The sequence below is a fragment of the Phymastichus coffea genome, unplaced genomic scaffold (assembly GCF_024137745.1).
Source record: "Phymastichus coffea isolate CEN01 unplaced genomic scaffold, Cenicafe_Pcof_1.1 PCOF00174, whole genome shotgun sequence".
In the NCBI taxonomy this organism is placed as follows: Eukaryota; Metazoa; Arthropoda; class Insecta; order Hymenoptera; family Eulophidae; genus Phymastichus; species Phymastichus coffea.
In genome coordinates, this window is record NW_026706985.1 from 162474 (window position 1) to 179709 (window position 17236).

Consider the following 17236-nt stretch of genomic DNA (forward strand, 5'->3'; position numbering starts at 1 on the left):
TTCTATCAATGATCGAATCTCGTGACGTAATGTGCCCCGACGTTGCGGGGTTCGGGTGCCATCGATCAAAATATTCGACGAAACATACGTGGCCATAAATCGTCGGTGCCGTTTTCAAACTGGAAGCGATACGTTACATTGTATCAATAAAATTCATAGAAACGCGCAAGTGCACCGCATGGAGACGAAGAAAAATATCCACTGCCATTACGCAAACGGAGTTATACAAGGTTCCGGTTATACAAGATGTAAGCGATACGGCCTAATAAAGAGTGAATTGCGCGGAAACAAAGGAATCGCCGTTGCGAGGCGCACACCTGTAACGAAAATAATCCGCGCGCTATAAATAAAAGGAAATCAATCATGGGGCGTACCGAGGGAAGTCCCCCACGATCTTTACGAACAGAAAAGCAAAACAAGCATTTCGCCGAGACGTGCGATTCACTCTTACAACCACAATGCTACAGACGCACGCTCGTCGGCAACCTGCCAGCGCTCGTATATATAGAACTTCGAACAATGAGAGATGAAAGCTGCTCGGCTGTACGGGACTCGACGCGCGCGACACCGGGATCCGCGAAGAGTCGATCTGCGCTGCTCGTCGGATAGACCGCCCCTACGAGACGTGATGTACGGTTTATTTTTGTGCTAGATCATCTTGCGGAAACATAACTCGGGATTATCTATGCTTTGAAAACAATATTATTAATGCTTGTGAAAAGATCGAATTTCCCGTGGCGATTAATATTCGCGCAGATTTTACAATTTCAAGTTGATAATTTTTTTTTTTCGTTCCGCAAAATTTAAGACGAAAAAATGGTACAGATTTATTTGAAATATAAATGTTATTGGAACGAAACTTATTTAGTTTGCATTTCACAAATTATCGCTCGTCGCAAGCTCAAATGATAAATTTGCATTGTTCTCTGTTTCGTTCGCATTCTAAGCGTAAATTCCGATCCACGCGAAGCGACAGCATTCTTACCGGCTGATAAAGCAGTTTCCATGAGATATACGCGACAGTACTGAAATCCCATGGCCTGCTCTACTGATAAAGCTTTCTGGTATTTTTCAAAATCTTTTATAAATGGTTGCAAAGCTCTCTGTTATCGGTTTCCATCGGGAGCTGACTGAAAGCGATTTTTTATTAGTTGCGAAAACACGACTGAGGCTAATTGTTTATTAATTATGCCCGACGTATTTATTTTTATCCCACGGTCCAAGACTGATCGCAGCCCCAACCAGCGAAATATCCAACTGACTGCTTGGCATAGAGCAAGGAAATTGGTAGAATATATCTGGCTTCTCTCGATCCGATACATCGTTTATTATGCGTAAGAATCACCAATCTGATGTCGGTAACACAAACACAACCACGACGTCTTGGCCACGAGATTTAGGTTCGATTGCATCGCGGAGAGAGAGAGAGAGAGAGAAAGAGAGAGAGAGAGAGAGAGAGAGAGAGAGAGAGAGAGAGAGGACAAACAAACGAGGCCTCGCGCGGCTCTGCTCGCACTTTCCCCGAAGGCGCGCGAAAGACAAAGTCAAGAACAATTACTTCGATATACAACGTCCGCGCGCTCAAATCCTGCTAATGCCTCTCGCTGGCAGGTCGCGGGCGTATCCTCCGTCATCACTGCGACGGCTGCGCCGACGATAATTTGAAAAGCTAGGGCGAAGCCACGCGTTGCCTAGAAAACTCTCTCTCTCTCTCTCTCTGTGACGTGATGAGTCAGTTTCTCTCTATAGAAAAAAGCTAGGTGGGTTTCGCACGGATGCGCCCAGGGATTATTTTGCGTCCCTGCTCATGTACAAATATGAGCGAATGAAGGAGCCTAACTATTTGGCTGTACTGTTTAATGAGCATAAGTCAAGGTATCCGGGTAGGGTGGGTCAGGCGGAGCCGAGGGTTGCAGAGGTGAGGACGGAGATGGCCAGCAGGTTCTTTAAGATTATGGGTGTCCATCTCTGGGACTCTCTTCCTCCATCGTTGAGACATGTGCCGTCGCTGGACTGCTTTAAGAGAAAAGTGCGTGCATACTTTCTTGAGCTAGACGCGTAGGCCTTATACGAGTGCTACTGGAGCTACTATTTAGATTATTTTGATTTTAACAAAAAGTCATTAAATGCTCGTTTGACTGCATTTCTAGTTTCAAGTATGATCTTTGTAGTCTTGCGGGTATTTTACACAGATGTTGTTCCTCAACAATTTTTAAATAATCTAGTCTAAATTAATTATAAGCTATTGTGTGTTGTACAGTATTGTTGACTTTAGACTTTTGACTGAGGAAATCTCTATATTTATTTATTTCGGTGATTTAATCTATGATATCATAACCAAATTAGAAAATGCAATTGCACACTATATGTATTATTGTAAAGCAGATAATAAAGATACAATCAATTAATCTCTCTCTCCCTCTCTTTAATAATGTACAAATGCAGCTTTATACCAAAGTTAGTTAATCAAACTTGATATTCTTCATAGGAATACGTTATATGTATAACGAATGTTATTACTTTTACTACTAATATAAATAAAAGATTACGATCTATCAGTCGATCTTTTTCTATTCGCTAACTCTTTTGGCTGCCGCATTGCGAAGAATCATTCGATATATTTTTACAAGAACCATATCAAAATACGAATTTTTATACTAAGAAAATTGTCGTGCACCCACTACGGCAAGATCGCGAAATTACATTTTCCATGCGAAATTGTTATCAATTTCGCTAGCGGAAAGACAAAAATACGCTCTTCGTGTTATTTAAGTTCCTTCAACTAGATATTATCGAAAATAAAGAAAAAAAGAACATCGGTAAAATAACCGATCAGCCGAGACATTGTAAGCTCACTCGCGCGATCGGTCGTTGAAGAATCCGCAGATCGCGGATAAGATCGAATCACCCGCAACGCAAAGCGAATCAACGCGTTCGCCGAATCGTTATTTTCGCTTTTTGATTGAAAGTTAAGCGGCCGCGGCTTAATTTTTGCCGCATTTATATCCCGCAAGCGGCTTTTATTGAGGCACGACGGGGGTCCGGAACGCGATAATCTGATAAGCCCGATTTAAAGAGCTATAAAGGTTGCGCGCGTTGGGAAAACATTTTTTACGGCTCGCCGGCGTTTTATAAATGACGTGCTATTTATGCATGACGAGGGAAGGATGGGCAGGCGCGGCTTGGTAAATTCTCGTTAGCCACGATTAAATTCAAATATTGCCCGGGCATCGCATTCCTATTTTTTTTCCCCCAACGTGGCTTATCGCGATGCAGCGAACGAGCTCTCGCGGGCGAAAGTTAAACGCGCGTCACAATGGTAGTCTCTTGGTAATTCGAAATTCTTAGAATCCTAATGTGTCAGTGCCGCGTGATGCTGTTATTCAGTTTCATAGCCGAGTAATATTCCGAGCGTACGCGTGGCATTTGCGAAACAGCTGCACTGCGCAACCGTCGACTGCCCTGCTCGACAATATGCGTAGATGCGTTTGCAGGCATCAATAAACTCGCGATTAAAGCGTCAATGTTTTACGAAACTTTGCGAGACATCGTTGCGGAGTAACGACAAATGAACCGCGAGTAGAAGCGCTTCTTTTTAATGAATATCTCGTCATCAAATAAATCAGGGGACTCTCCTTTAATAAGAGTACGGCGTCGGAGGGAGGGGGAGCTATAATCGCATAATGACCGTAATTTCGCGGATCCAAGTTAATTGATGTAGTCAACGCGCAATTTTCGCGCCCTCGCCGACACAAGATTGCTCATCCATATAACAATCCATTCGACGCATATGCGCCTGTCAATGAAATATTCGATAGAAATTTAATTATAACAACAACGAATATTTACATTTCCTCCGGCATAGTAGTTTTTCGCTTTGACCGTTACGTATAAACGAACGTAAAAAGAGGAACTAAACGCAGTAGGTCGTAAGTCAAAGGGTTTTTTTCGCCGACGAAAATGCGCAAAGTTAATTTTTATGCGGTTTAGAAATTCGCTAGCGGATTATAAAATTTTTGAGTTGCAGTGATTAGCGACCGCGAGATCGCGAGCGGACGATCGGAAAAGTGCGAACTCGCGGTCCGCGCGTCGCGACGAGTTCTACTTGCGACAGTGATCTGCGACTGCGTCCGATGCGCTCATTGGCTTTTTCGTTGGAATCCTTGCGGCCCAGCTGTGGTGCTTGATTAGAAGCTGCATGCTATACTCCCTCTCTCGTTCTCCCTCGAGGGCTGTGCACGCACGCGATTTATACGCCAACCACGATTTGTATAACGAGAGGATACGGAACTGCTCTTTCGCTCTGGTGCGCGAGCGCTTTGCCCTTGAGAAATAGCCTAAATTGACTTTAAAGACCGTGTACCCTGGTTTGCTAAGTGAGATGTAATTTGGGTTAGAGCCACGCAGGGATTTGTTCTTTGGGCGTTTTTAAGGTGAGTTCTAGAAATTCGTGCAGTTGTATCTAATTTTATCTTGTCACCTTACAATCGTGCAATTCTGCTAAGTCATTAAGTATCGTTCACTTGGCCGCTCTTCGGCAATTAGCTTTGCTGTGCTTCACAAATTTTTTCTTCTAGCAATTATACCTTCCAAAAAACATGTATTGCTGTGCACGAAAAAGGTTTCATAACATAATCGCTCGAACTTTTTTAATTGCACGCCAGCGTTGTTGCAAAACAATCCGAATTTTGTTACCAAGATATCCCAAAAACAACTACACTACGCGCGACGAACATTATACAGGGACATTTACGTTCCAGGGAAAAAAAGCATCGACCAGGAGGAAGGAAACAAAAAGATACAAAGCTTTTGCGTATGAAGGTAAACTCAGAAAAAGTAATTACCCGCACTCGTGCACCTGTCGAAAAAGAAAAAACAAAGCAAATAATTCTCGGGCTTGCCAGCAGTCCGCAAATCTGAAGCGCCGTCGCCACCGCGAAAACCTCTTACCGCGAAAAAGCCGCTCGACAATAGCATACGGCGCGAAAAGTCGCGCACAGAGAGAGAGAGAGAGAGAGAGAGAGAGAGAGAGAGAGGAGATAGTAGCGCAATATAAAAGCGAACCACCACCCAACACAACGTTCACTTCCGCGCGGGCTTATGTTCCGGGAGAATGTTAAAATCCGCCTAGCAAGCTGCGCGCGCGCAAATCGTTTTGCAATCAAGCGCCGCGAGAGTCAGAGAGAGTTATTTGTCTGCGGTGGTTGCGTTGAGTGCACTGCGTTGTACGCTGGGTTTGTTGTCTGAAATACATAGCTGAAGTGTTTTTGAAGCGGGAGGAACGGGTTCGGTTTAGACATTGTTTTTCGGCGTCTAGAGTTACACTCGATCGGTTTATCATTGTTAAATCCGCGTTAAGGATAATATTTTGATATTTTCAAAGCTATATTCATGAAATCAACGCACGAGTTGCTCTCTCGAATGGGGAAATCCCTCTGACGAAGGCGACTGGTTGCATTTTCCTGCATATTTTATTGAAACTCGCAGCGGCGTACAAAACTATCTTCGCGAGACGTGTCCCGTATGTTTCTATTATCCTCTCTTTCCTGTGCGCGCGGAGCTGTTGGAATGTCGTTAAGAAAGATCGCCCGACAATTCATCGGATTCTAGCGCACACGTATCGATTCGGAGCCACGGCAAAGCTACATAAAAAGCCGCACAAACACTTCCCGTTAGATTTATCGCGCACTTTACGGTAATAGACCTTTCACGCTCTCGTGGCGCAGCCATTGTTTTATTATTCACGTTAACTCTGACCGATGGTCGTGCGTTCTTCGCATCACTTCGTTTCGCGCGCGTTATTAAGAAACCATGCTGATAACTTAGTCTCGTTTAGCTTGAATGAAAGTCAACTTTGTTAGAATGTACTTATGCCTCTGCAACTTTCCAATATCAACTTTTAAAGTTCCTCCTAGTTTTAATGGCATCCTTCTAAAACCCACAGGACTTCCGATCTATAATTCAAATTTTTCACATTATTATTAAAACTTTTCATTATTCATTGGAGTTTGCTTCTTAATTAATACAAGCAACAAACAAACGATTTTCCTATATCTTCGCTGAAACAACAATACCGTTGCATCTTTCATCGACTATATTACAAGACACTTTAATAAGTAATAATAATAATTCAACGCTTTCGCTACTGCGACATCAGCCAAACCGCTCAATAAAATAAATTATCCACGTGCGCCTTTCACAAGGCTTCACTTTGAATTAGAATCAAAACCACGCGAAGCTCATAAGCGTAAACCGCCGCGCGCTAGTTTCAATGTTTAATGCCTCGGTTGAACTAGCGCCAAGTATTTGCAGCTCGCATCAAACGAACCTGCAGGATCCTCAATCAAGGAGCTGCTATTACTTGAGTAGGAAGAAAAAGAAGTTGCCTTGCTGGCGTGCACATCCCGATCGTAATTAGGCAACTCATCAGTATCCATATACTTCGAATTCCTCGACCCGCACCGGCAGTTAACCAACAATTTCCATGCTACAAAGGACTTCATGTAGCTTCGAGGTTCCTGCTCGAAAATCGATATTCTTATTTGTCTCCCTCTCCTTGCTCCCCTATCCCCTCTCCGCGCCCCTTCCCGTGCTTCCTCTCCCGTCTTCTGCTTCCCGTCGGCCTGATTCACACATCACTCTTCGGTCTTCTCTCTTTTCTCGTCTTCCGTCCTTGGCCCGCCGTCCTTAGCCCTTCGTCCTTCGTCCTTCGTTCTTCGTCCTCTCTCCCCCCGGTGTAATAAATTTTAATTTACGAAGAAATATTGTCATTAGTTCTTAACATCTTAGTAAGTCTAAACTATTATTTCAAAAGACATGAGCAATAGTTATTATCGTATTACGAGGGATATAAACGCGCTAGCTTCGTGAGAAAACAAAGACATTTCTTGAATCCAATGAAAAAGAAATTATTTTCATAAGCAGATATAGAAATATGTATAATGTAATAAATGAGAGGAATTTCAAATTAAAGAGATAGACTAATTTTTACATGGTTTTAAATGTGACTCAAAAGTTATCGCCAACATTGTCAGGGATGTAAGAGTCTAACACTCTTGAGACATAACAAAGTCAGCATTTAGATCTAAAATAATGGATGGTAGCCTTAGGTCCACGTTTAGCTCAAAAGGGATTTAGTCCTCAAGAGTTGAGACACTAGGGTTTTTTAAAGAAAAGCAGAAGCTTTAAATAGGTTACTTGATCCAATAGATTCCCAGGAAATCAATTGAGTCGCTTTATTATTTCGGTGCCTAGTTGAGATGCACAGAGGTATGTCAAGACAGATATTGGGACCGAAGTACAACAAAATTTTCTGCAGGTGGTTCGGTGCATTTATACAAGTTTGACGGGCGATTATACGCTTAAAAGCCCTTTCGACACTCTTTTTGCTAATTTCGTATACTTAAAAGTAAATATGTACAAGTACATGCTATTTCGAAACTTCATTCTTCTATTAAAGTTTATATTATGTTTTATGATTTAGAATGGTCAGAAAATTATTTGAAAAAATCTATATAATTAGATACAAATGCTACAATACTACAATGCATAGATTATATAAGAAGAGTCTTTTATTACACTTTGGTTTTTTTCGCCTCATAAATTTATATGAGTCTTAACTAACATTTTTTATAAATTATATAAATTTAATTGAAAGTAATAAATTATAACATTTTTTATGTTTTTTCTATTATCAATTTTGAAAAGTAATCGTTTTTGTTTTCGTAAAAGTAAATTTTTTCAAATAAAATCGCTAGCTTAACTATGCATGCCATATCATATCAAGATTATTTGTTTTTAATAAATTATTTGTTCAATCTCATTCTATATTCTTATACAAAGTACATTTAATTATTTAATTATGCTAAATGACAGTCAGATTTTTAATTTTCGTATTTTTATTGATATTATAGCTATATCTAATGATAACACAAGCCGTCAAAATTTTTAAATGCAGAAAAACTCTGAAATGCGATAGTATATTTTCGTACGTTTTCGGAGCGCTGAATCCGAATGTGGCTTCCAAATTGATCTATCACCTAAGATTTTCTAGATATCCTAAACTGAAAGTGCGAAAATCACTATATTTTGCTACATTCGAAGTTATGTAACACAGTGAATATATTTTTATTTTTTTAAACAAGTAGATACATGACAATGCAGTACTCTTTTCCATTAAAATGTTTCGGATTAGAATTATCTTTTTTTTTCATCGAGATATCATCGATTAAAGTTAAGTACTTTAGCAGTTTCGCAACAACATTAAAACAGCTTAATCGCCAAATACGTGTGTCTAGTATACTCCAGACCCTTGAACCCCAATTGCCTTAACCCAACCCTCCATCCTTGTAACCTGTGACGATATAACCCTAGACCCTTGAAGCTCAATTGTCTTACCACTCGACTCCTGTAACCTAAGACCAAATAACTTCAGATCCCTGAACCCCTATAACCTGTGATTTTTATGTAATTACAAAACTGCTAAAATACTTAATATTGTTCAATGATATCAAGATAAAAAACTAGTTCTAATTTAAAAAAGTTGGTGTAAAGGGCAAAAGTGCTGGTTTATGATGGTTTTATTGGGTTTTAGAAAAAAAAATTTATTCACAGTGTTACGTAACCTCGATCATAGCAAAAACTCATAATTTTTGCACTTTCAAGTTAGGATATCTCGAGAACCTTCGGTGATGGATCAATTCTGAAGCCAGATTAGGATTAAGCGCATGGAATACCTTCGGAAATATACTATTGCGTTTCTGGATTTTTTGAATGTCGGCCTATGTAATTGTGACAACATTCCCTGTAAATAGAAATTATTTTGATCAACAAAAACATATCACCTTAATCTTTGAATTATTTTAATTCGAAAAAATCATACGTACACGAAATTGCTCAACGCAAGCACTTCAAATATACTATAATCTCTCTATCCGTCTCTTTACCTCTCTGTAACCAACTTTTGGCTTTCTTTCTTCGGGTCTCTCTATTCTCTACTGTCTTCTATTGCATGCCTTCTGCATTCGGTCTTCTTTCCACTCCCTTCTCCCCACGATCCTCTTTCCTCTCTCTCGCCACCCTTCATCACTCTTCGTCATCCCTCTTTCATCTCTCCTCGCTGCTCTTCCCTATTCTTGCCTGTCCCTATTCCCTTAACCCCCTTCTCTCCTTTCCTCGCTCCTCTCTCCACCGCGTGTGATCCTCTAATTGTTGAGATCATTGAACAAAAAAAAAAATAAAATATTTTATTGAGGAAAACTAAATGTGGATATGTTCGCAAGACATTCTAGTTGTCGCAGGATATTTGGCGTTTTTATTAAAAGGCTCGTTCGGTGCATGACGTCCGGAGATCTCCGGAAGTTTATCCACGAACGATGTACGTTCATATCAACCTCAATGCATGATCCATCAACGCGCGCGTAACTGAATTAATTTGCAAAAGTATAGTCGAGGGCGCGCGCTTAATTAACAGTTATATTGTGTGCGCGTAAGTACACGCTGGAGAGACGCGACGCGTCTAATGCGCGCATGTGTGAGATGTACATTTCCAACGAAGCGCATGAAATTGTCATGCTAATGTTATAACGAGCTGCGTATTATGTGCTGCTACGACGTCGAGGTAAGTGGCGTGGCTAAACTCCGCTCGCAGGCTTAATTACGTACGCCTCTTCTCCGGATGCTTGACAATTTTTTTTTTGCTTTGCGAACGAAGAAGAAGCCATTAGCCGTCGAGGACGAGGACATTCGCGTTTGATCAATCCGTCTCTTGACATTATCTACTGTCAAGACAGTTGTAATATTAGCGAGGTGTATGACAAAGACCCGAGGACTCTTCTTTTCACTGTCAGGCGGCGGAAATAATAAGAGTTCCCGTGCTACTAGTGCTCGTATTAAAGATTGGCTCGATCCTTTGTGTGCTATTGAGCGATAAATCGTGTGGAATGATAAATCGGGCTTAAAGGCAGGCATCTATTCTTGAATAATCAAGTATTCGGATAGCGAGCTCGCCTCTCTCACCGCCGGCACTCGTGCTAGAGGTCCGGCGGCGTGAAGCGTGCATCCTTTCGAAAGTAATACACTGAGTGGTGCGCGGCTGAGGCTCAGGGTAATACCAGAGGTCGGATACTAAATTTTCAATTTCAGAAAACTTTATGCTACGGTCGAGCAGCGAATTAGTTAGGAGAGAGGCACCGCGGGCTAGCGGCTGAAAAAAGGCTCGAGATCGTAGAAATTTCGCCGGGGCGATACGCGATTCTACACAGGGAATTATGTCGTTGACTGCTTTCGTTATTGCGCGCGTTAACGGGGAATCATTTTGCAATGAGAGGTGAAATTACATCGAGCTTTCAATCAGCGAGTATTGATTTACAAAATTGACGGTTACGGCGGGGATACGACTGGTCGTGTATTTCAACTGCAAATTACCGTTTCTTTTGTTGCTGCACCCATCGCTTGTACTGGTGATTCACACCGCACTGAAAAGAAAATCGTCATTCGTTAGATTGTTTTTCAATGTTTCTTTGGTTGTACGTTGCTGACGACGTTGAACAGTTGATGCTTGCCGATGATAAATACTCGCAAAGCTCTTTGCAAAATTTAATTGCTCATTCGAATGTAGCAACCAATCAATTCACACAAAAATCTCGCTCGCCCGACAAAGATTTCATTGGGATTCAGCACTCGTTTTGCCAAAAAACAAAAAAAAAGAAGCAGGCAGTCCGAAACCTTGTCCTTTGCACGATGAAAAACCAAAAAGGCACCGAAAGAGAGAGAGAGAGAGGGAGAGAGAAAAAAGGGGGAGAAAGAAATTCAACCGTCCACCGTTGGTCCAAGCTATTCCGCTCGGGTTGCGGCCAAAACGAACGCCAACAAAAACATCCCTTTTCAGCCGTCGCTTTTTTTCCTTTCGCCCGCACATTCGAAATAACGTCGTTGCCCATCCACTCTCTCCCTCTCTCTCCCTCCCTCGCACGCTATTATCGCTTCGATGTGCTTATTACGCGCCTTCTTATATTCGCACTTCAGCCAAGCACGTTTCCTACCCTCCGCGCGCGTGTTTTTACTTTTAGATTTTTATGCTTGGCTTCTCCCTGCTGCCAACTTTGCCCTCTCTCTCTTCTATTTGTGCCTGTTCTCTTGCAGGATGCTTTTTTCCCACGCCCCTCGTATTATGCTTTCATCAGTACATTTCATTTCCGCGCGGGATTTATGTTAATATTTAATTAGCGATCTATTATTCAGATAGAAAAATACAGTCAAATAGCAGGCAATCCGTTTATTTATATGCGATGCCTCGCCAGAAATTAAAATTATATTTTCTCTCTCAGCCTGACACTTCGTTTTAGTCTGACAGCCCATCCGTAACTTAATTAATCATGAGAAAAATATTCCAATATATCACGCTACCAAGACAGATCAAAAATAAATAAATAAATAGACAAAATACTTGAAAAATGATAACCATACCTCAAGCGTGCGAAACAAATTAATGATCGAAGAAAGCATTACTTTAACACCATACGCATGTAAATAAAAATGAATCGAGTAATATAAAGCAAAATCCCTTCTTATTGCGAAAGTCTGCTTACTCTGAATTTTGCTTATTCTCATAGAAATAATTACGGGTAAACGAGGAGCTCCCCTCCCCCACGGAAAAAAGCTTTAGCTTCCCCGTAAAACAGTGATCCCAACAAAACCATAAACAGCCCCACTCGTCGCTCTCTTTTCTCGGAGTGGCTGTTGTCGCGCAGGACACTCCACTTATGTTTCCTCACGCGGCGCGCAGGCGCCTCCTCGCTCTCTTTAGTCTCAGTTGGTGTACGCTCGGATCGTCAGTCAGTCACGGAACGAAGTCGCGCGCGGCACGCTATCTTTCGTTCGCGCGCGTGTGCATGGGAGGGAAACGACGAGTAGAGGATTCAGCTGGTAGATTCGTCAAGAAAATCTGATGGAAATGTGCATCACGTGACGTGCATGGATTTTCTTTTTTTTTTTGTTTTCTAATAGAATAATGTTAGAACTCTACGGGGTGACCGGCGATGGTATGGGTTACCGGCTTCAACCGCCACCGCCACCCCGACGTGTCAGTACGCTACAAGCTGAACAACTTGTCGCACTAGAGGTACGATTTGTTTACATAGCTTGGTCACAATTGAATACCTAACGATCGTTGTGGGTGGAGACGGTTTTTTCGGCATGAAGGGAATAAAGCTTTTACGAACAAAGTTTATTGCCATCGCTTAATATATAGCTTTTAATCACGGTTCGCACAATAAGGAAAAAGTGCTATTCATTTTGTGAGACAAACTTTGTTAAGTGTGCCATAGTTCATTGTGCTTCAAAGTTACGATTGTGAAACAGCGAACGATTGTTTTGATCGTTGGATATAAGTTCAAGAACTATGCGGCTCACACGAAAACAATATCTGAACGCTGACCTGTAAAAATACATCATAATCACCACTTTGTACATAAACGTTGATTCCGTATCGTAAACTTTTCTTCCCCAAGATATTTATTAAAAAAGTTAGCTAAAAGACTGGATGAAAGAAAAGAATGAAAAAAGAAACATTGTTTTGGAAAGTTATGATTACTTGTTAACTGAATCAAGGTTTTACGGGAAGAACAAGAGTGAGGCCTGACCGAAAGTCGAGTCGGACTACTCGCACCAACGCTCGAGCAAACGATAAGTTCAAACAGCTCGCCTGCGCCTGACGTAAAGTTCGTAGTAGTTGTTAATTATCAGTCGAATCGTCTATAGCTATTTTCTAATGTATTTTACTCGATAGCCGTTAAAAGAGAAACTCGCACTTGCAGCAAAGGAGTCATCTTCTATGACTTCGATATTCAGAATGTCACTCCCGAGAAAGTGCATCAATTTGTCTAATCTTTCGACGTAAAGAACAGGTAATTAGCGGAAAGGATGTGTGCAGGCGTCCAATTAGAAAGTAATGGGGTATTAAGATTACAGTATTGATTAAGGGGGTTTGAACAAGTGACAAGTTTCGGCTTAATCATTATGTAACCGCACACTTGATCGCTCTGTAATCGACGCGAGTCAACGGTTTTCGCTGGTCTAACGTATTTGACATCTACTCTCTCTCACTCTCTCTCTCTCTCTCTCTCTTCCTCTCTCTGATGTACTCAACCGCAGGTTCCGAGATGGAGATAAATTAACGTGCTAATGGCTGGGTATTTGCGTTTGAAACAACACACATCACGTTACTTACATTGATTGATTTGAGTTTTGATCTCGAATTTTCATTATTTCTGCGAGACTCGTGTACTCGTGTAAAAAATTGTTTTCATTCGCTTTTCACGTTACAAAGCGCTCAGTATATTTATTTCAACGTCAGTGCAATTATAATTTGTTCTTATCCCCTAATCTTGAATAATCAGCGTCAGTTACGCAGTGTTAATTTGTGCTTAATCGAACCACAAAATCAAACGTAACGAATCAGGCGATTCAAATTTTTAAATTAGTCTGGGCCTGGCTTCAATTAGCCGCCAAGCATTTCGCGAGATATAAAAATAATCATCGGTAGGCTTTAAGCACAGCGACGGAATCGACGTATCGCATTTCCGCTGTACTGGTCGCAGCAACCAGTGCCGTTCGCGCAACGTACTGAATATTCGCCTTTGACGCTGGCTGCTTTATGGAATTTATGTACGTTTCGCGGCGACGACGAAGCTTTTGAGGAAACGCGCCATACCCGTGATAATTTGGATGAGTCGGTCTTGGGAATGAACGTTGATACACGAAGCTTTTGACTTTGACGAAGAGTAATTTGACGTTACAACGTTGGCTTTTGGTAACTCAGACGTTTTGTTCAGGTGAATATTGCGAATGATGTAAAATGGGGTTTTAATGTATTTTGAATGTTGTTTGTATCGTTTGCATTTTATCAGATAATATGATTGTTGTCCGGTTATTCATTTTGATTTTTTTATCGTTTTGTAGGCTTTTTTGTAACAAAAATTTAATCAAAATACCGGTGTACGTAGTTACTGATACGCGTATCAAGGCTATTTGTAACATTGAATTTCAACGATAAATATAGTATTTCGAACGTTTGTTATGCACAACAGATTGATCCATACGTTTCGAAAATTAACGTTTGGTACACATTAATCTTTTCTCATGAAAAATAATTTCTCCATTGTACTTCCTTCAACTAATTAATAGTCCAAATCTATAGCATGAAAGAAATTTATGATTTATATCACTTTGAGCTTTGTAATTTGCGTATGAATTTAAAAGTACAGAGAAATGGAATTTGAAAATGATAAATATCCGTACAACTGGGTTTCAGCGTTATTCGAAATGGGAAAGCTCACAGTATATATAAATGCCCGCATTCTTTACTAAATTTAACGATCAACGTTCAATAACACACGATCGCAGTGATTCCTTTAACAAATAAATGCATTCAAGGAAGGTTGATGCGGACTCGCGTCCATCATTTCGACGAAAAAGAATGCATTTTTCAGAAACCATAAGAAGCTAAGGGCGACGACAATATACAATAATTCATGTGCATTGTGCGCTTAATTGAGTTACATGACCATGCGCGAGGTCTCATTTTTCTTTATTTTCTCAGGCGACGCGAAAGTATTGCGCGTCGCGCTACCCCCCAAAAATTCGCGACCAATACTCAGACAAGATGTTTACAAGTTTAGCAAACTTTGCGAGTCGAAATACGTTTTTGGAAGAGCCAGTTGAGCACTGTTGTGCACGAGTAAAAGTTTTGGCTAACTGTGTTGAGTACTTCTATCACGATGTAAGCGGTTTACATTCCATTTAAGTAAATATATCTTTTGACGGGATCGTGAGTATTATTACTTATTTGATTGAACTAATTTTTAAAGATGAATCACGAATAAATGAAAAGAAACAGTTGTACTAAGATCGTATGGTTGATTGTTACATTTGTCTTTGATGAGCTTGCGTTGATTTATATCGTGAATGAAAAGAAACTGACGTGACACTGCAAGTCAGAAATAAGTTCCTAGGCAATCAACAAAAACTAACAACTGTTTGTCCAATAACCCTCGACTCTCTAAATCCCGCTCATCGCCGTTCGAAATTTGTAATTCCAACTTATGTTAATCCGACTGGAATTAACATTCTAATCGGAGAACTCGCGCTCGCGCGAGTTCAGCGTCAGCCGTCGTTTCAATTACATTAATTATTCAGCCGTGCAAACGCGAGTCGTACGTAGCAAATACTCGGCGCGGCGCGCGTCCCCCGTCGTTGTTTTTTCCTTTATAGATATTTATTTGGCGAGCTCTTGTCTTGCCTCGACCTGCGCGAGACTTTAATAATTGTCGCTTCGCGTGTACGCGCGCCAGAGGACAAAGACGGTAATTTACGCTCTCCTCGGCAACAATGTCACGGACGCGCCGCCAACGCGTGTGTACATACGCAGCCGATTGTTGGCTGTGTATACATACGCCGCGACTGCATCGAGCGAGCGCCGCTTGGAATTTCGAATGCTCCCCGCGATTTATCTTCCGCGCCGAAATTGTGGAAAATTCTTTCGAATGGACGCTGATACTAATGCGAGTTGTTGAATATAATATCGTGCGCAAGTGCGAGTTCGGCAAAGTTTTGCGTTTGCAGGTTGTAATGCTTCGGTATGTGTGTTTCAATTAGCTTTGAAACCCATTGGGAGGATATTAATTATAGCTGCAAGCTTTCACTTGATATCGCACATAACTGATAATGCATTATTACAACTCTATGAGAGAGAAACGCGTTCAGCGCTCTTCAAGAATTCCTAGTCAATTTCCGATTCGAAATACACTGATCAACACGCGATATTGCATTTACTTTCGATTCTCAAGTAATGACTTGATGACAATTCCGGCAAATATTTTTTTACTAGAGCGAACTCGAAACTGAAAGCCAGCGCGCGCCAGATTTTCGTTGTTTCCAGAGCCGTGAAAAATCGTCTTGTCAATTTCACCTCGGGGCGCTTCTCCTCTTTCTATCGAATTTCAGCGGAGCCGCTCGACGCGTTGATTCCCTGTGCCGCGCGTCGCTCGTTTTATGGCATCGGACAAGTTGTCGTCACACTCGCAACCCAAGAGTGCACACGCCTGAAAATTTTATGTGGGTCAACTTTTGCCAAAGCTTGCCTTTTCTTCGGGAATTCCCCTTTTTTCGCCGCAGCCCCCGACGCGACGCCCCATTTCTTTCTCAGATTTTTTTCCTCTCGCTCGCCGATACAAACTTATTCAGCAGCTCGGATAAAAAAGTTTGGAGGTTCCTGTTGAGAAGCCGGAGAGAAATAAACCAAACGAACGTACTGAAGTGTTGCTGATTTTTTGAATGGTTGCTTTTCGCGGAAAAATCGCTTCCAACTTTTATCAGAATTTCGAGTGTTTTCTCTAGACAATTATCAAAAGTTAACAGTTGGAGTTAACCGAAAAGTTGGTACAGATTTTTCATTTCCTTTTTTTCTTTGTTCATAAAAATTTGCTCTATCTTGTTCGAGAAACTGCTACGAATAGACTATCTTCAATAAATCTTGAATGTTAAAAATAAGCAAAATCCTACCATTATTTACATTTATCAAACAACGACTTAACATACTCTAAGAGAAGAAAAATATCTTAGAGCTGATACTCGGCTAGCAATGGATAGTTCATCGTTTGAAAATTAAAAATGTATAATACAAAGTAAATGCAGTATTCATAACTCGCGGCTGATCAAATAATCCCGAAAAAGAAGAAAAATGTTCTCCTGACTCATCAAACTCTTCGAAATTTTGGTGCACTCAGCCACTGAAATAACCTCCATCATGCGTGAAAAATAGAATCGCACCAAGCGGAAAAAGCGGCGTTTCATCAGAATTCGCATTAGACTCACCATACACTCCACCACGTGCAAGATCCATTATGACGAGAACAAAAAAAAAATAAAAAGAGAGAGAGAGAGAGAGAGAGAGAGAAGAGGCAAGAGCGTCAACAGGGAAAATCAGTGCGTTTTTAACACGCTTCGCGAGACTTAGCGAGCACTTTTTAACGCGCGCTTCGTTCTTTGTTTTAGCTCACAGCCGTGTACGTGGAAATTTCGCTGATATCGAAAAAATGTGTTAATATTTGCTATGACTGTGTGGCCAGCTATTTTTCTTTCTTTCCCTTTTATTATTGGTCTATGGTGTGGGAATATTAACGATCAATATTGCAACTCGACTTGGTGATTAATAAGGCTATTAAAACATTTTTACGAC

The 17236-nt window shown here is 41.1% G+C and overlaps 1 protein-coding gene across 1 annotated transcript in view; it reads left to right on the top strand.

Moving 5' to 3' along the window:
- Window positions 1–11851: 11851 nt before the first annotated feature.
- The window catches only part of LOC131673369 (dipeptidase 1-like), a 37051-nt gene continuing 31666 nt past the window's right edge, over window positions 11852–17236 (top strand). The window contains exon 1 of the mRNA XM_058951299.1: window positions 11852–12121. Coding sequence (XP_058807282.1) covers window positions 12011–12121 — 111 coding nt within the window. The 5' untranslated portion in view covers window positions 11852–12010. The remainder of the gene's footprint in view (window positions 12122–17236) is intronic.